Source organism: Tachysurus fulvidraco, chromosome 24 (assembly GCF_022655615.1).
Source record: "Tachysurus fulvidraco isolate hzauxx_2018 chromosome 24, HZAU_PFXX_2.0, whole genome shotgun sequence".
NCBI lineage: Eukaryota > Metazoa > Chordata > Actinopteri > Siluriformes > Bagridae > Tachysurus > Tachysurus fulvidraco.
This window is the reverse complement of record NC_062541.1, coordinates 14,728,853-14,731,352: the sequence shown is the minus strand read 5'-3', so window position 1 is coordinate 14,731,352 and position 2,500 is coordinate 14,728,853. Positions and strand designations below refer to the sequence as shown.

The 2,500-nt window shown below is 47.2% G+C and overlaps 1 protein-coding gene across 4 annotated transcripts in view; it reads left to right on the top strand.

The window, feature by feature from the left end:
• sdk1a (sidekick cell adhesion molecule 1a) overlaps positions 1-2,500 on the top strand; it is a 266,359-nt gene that overhangs the window by 109,649 nt on the left and 154,210 nt on the right. For all 4 annotated transcript variants that reach the window (XM_047807755.1, XM_047807754.1, XM_027159289.2 and 1 more), the window contains one exon: positions 1,226-1,385. In XM_047807755.1, the coding sequence (XP_047663711.1) occupies positions 1,226-1,385 (160 nt within the window). The remainder of the gene's footprint in view (positions 1-1,225; positions 1,386-2,500) is intronic.

The following is a 2,500-nucleotide window of genomic DNA, read 5'->3' as shown; positions in this document are numbered from 1 at the left end:
GTGAGAAGATCTTATCCGCATTAGCTTTAAAGATGACCCGGATATCAGAACAGCATGTTTGAGAAGTAAAAAGGTTTAAAACTCATGGACCAGGGTTTAGAAGGTGAAAAACGACGCTGTTTCCATTTCGGTGACATGATGTCCTCTGATTCTTGATGCCACAACAGAAACAATCCCGGTGTACAAGAACACAGAATAGTAAATGGCACAAAAGCTGTGAAAGCTTCCCTACCAGGATGTTTTACCCTTTTGAAATCCTCTACATTATAACCTGCTGTTCCAGCACTAAAAGGTCTCCTTTTATAATCAAAGCTTTCAGCGGTTCTTGTGAAGATACCAAAGAACAACCTTGAAAGTCATCTTCTGTGTGTTCACAGAGGTTCTGCCATCGCTTGCCTGATTTCATCCTGGATCCTTTTGTTGACCATTTTTTTCATGATTGAGCCTCTGGATTTAGCCGAAGCAAGGCAGGGAGCCTCTAATGTTTTATGATTATGTATGAACTAGAGGTCTTCTCGGGTCTAAAGAAATGAACCCGACCTGAAGTGACTTTTTACCCGCAATTTTATTTTACCCGACTGGACCCGAATGTTGCGTAACTCTACACTAAAGTAACCGCTACAGCGTGGATTCATCATTGATTGACAGGTCTGTTTCAACGAAAATTAGCTTACCGCCATCCACACGTCACCAGCCACATGTCGCAAGCGGTCTTGGAAAACAGAAGAGAGGTTGGAAAAGGACTCGAGTCGATGCAAGATAAGATGACACGTGAGATACAGTTCGAGTAGTTCGGGTCCGTTCGGTAAAAACACATTTATTTAAAATTACCCGAGACCTGATGCCGCTATTATTAGACCCGACCCGTGTCCGAGGTACACGTGAAACTTTTAGACCCGAACCCGCTCGGGTCTCAGATCGGACCTCGGGTTTTCGGATCTAAGTGGACTTGTGAAGACCTCTAGTATGAACTACACTACAAGGTTCAGTTCCTTGGTCCTGGATTAACCCTGTAACAGACACACTACCCCCTGTTCTAGTGTTTTACCTTCAGTAACACACCCGCTTTTGTCAGAAAGCTCTGTTCATTAGCTGATAAGTTAAATCAGGTGTAACGTTTTGGGAGACTCTATACAAGAGCACTTCAGTGTGTGCTCGTGTTGCTCAGAGCATCATGAGTTTGACCGATCCTAACCACCCAACCTTTTCTTTTATCTCTCCTCAGGTGATGTGGCCCCATACTTCAAAACTGAGCCAGGGCCTCCAGAAATCCATCTGGAGGGGAATCGGCTGGTTATGACCTGTCTGGCGGAGGGCAGCTGGCCTTTGGAGTTTAAATGGATCCTCAACAACACAGATATCACTGCATTCTCCCCAGAGTACAAGTGAGAGTCTCTATATTAAGTCTAAAGTCTTCAACGAATGAAAGGTCTAACTAGGTTGGGAAATGTGTCAGCCTCAAGTATGCGTTATACATGGACATCTGACCATCTAATCCATATGTGTCTGGTGAACATCCCATTCCAGATGTTGCATTATAATAAGCAGAGGAGAGGAGAGGAGAGGAGAGGAGAGAGGAGAGGAGACGAGAGGAGACGAGGAGAGGAGAGGAGGGGAGCGGAGAGGGAGGAGGGAGGGGCAGGGGAGAGGAGGGGAGGAGAGGAGAGGAGGGGAGGAGAGAGGAGGGGAGGAGAGGAGGGGAGAGGAAAGTAGAGGAGAGGAGAGGAGAGGAAAGGGGAGGGGAGGGGAGGAGAGGGGAGTGGAGAGGAGAGGAGGTGAGAGGAGAGGGGAGGGGAGGAGGGGAGAGGAGAGAAGAGGAGGGGAGAGGAGAGGGGAGAGGGGAGGGGAGGAGAGGGGGGAGAAGGAGAGAGGGGAGAGGACACGGGGAGGGCGGGGGAGCGGGGAGCGCGGAGTAGGCGAGGGAGGGAGAGGAGAGGGGGAGAGAGGAGGAGCGGGTGCGGAGAGGAGCTTCTTCTCTTCTCTTTTCTCTTCTCTTTTCTTTTCTTCTCTTCTCTTTTCTTTTCTTCTCTTCTCTTCTCTTCTCTTTTCTTCTTTTATCTTCTGTGAAGACTTACCACTAGATGTTGGAGCGAGTCTGTGTGGATTTGTGTTCATTCAGCTACAAGAGCATTAGTGAGATCAGACACTGATGGTGTAAGAGTGAGGAGGTCTGGGGTTCAGTCGGTGTTCAGTGGGGTTGAGTCAGAGTCAGGGCTCAGTGCAGGACACTCGAGATCTTCTACTCTGACCTTCACACACCGTGTCTTCATGGAGCTCTGTGCTTTGTGTACAGGTTCATTGTCATGATGGAACATTGTCTGAGTTCCAGTGAAGGGAAATTTTAAATCTTCAGCACACAAAGTCATTAAGTCAACAGTTTGGGGATGAACCACATATAGATGTGATGGTCATATGTCCATGTATCTCTTTCCTTACCCATATAATAATTTTCCAACCTTCACATGTTTTTATTTTATTATTGATCTGTTTTTAAGGTGGT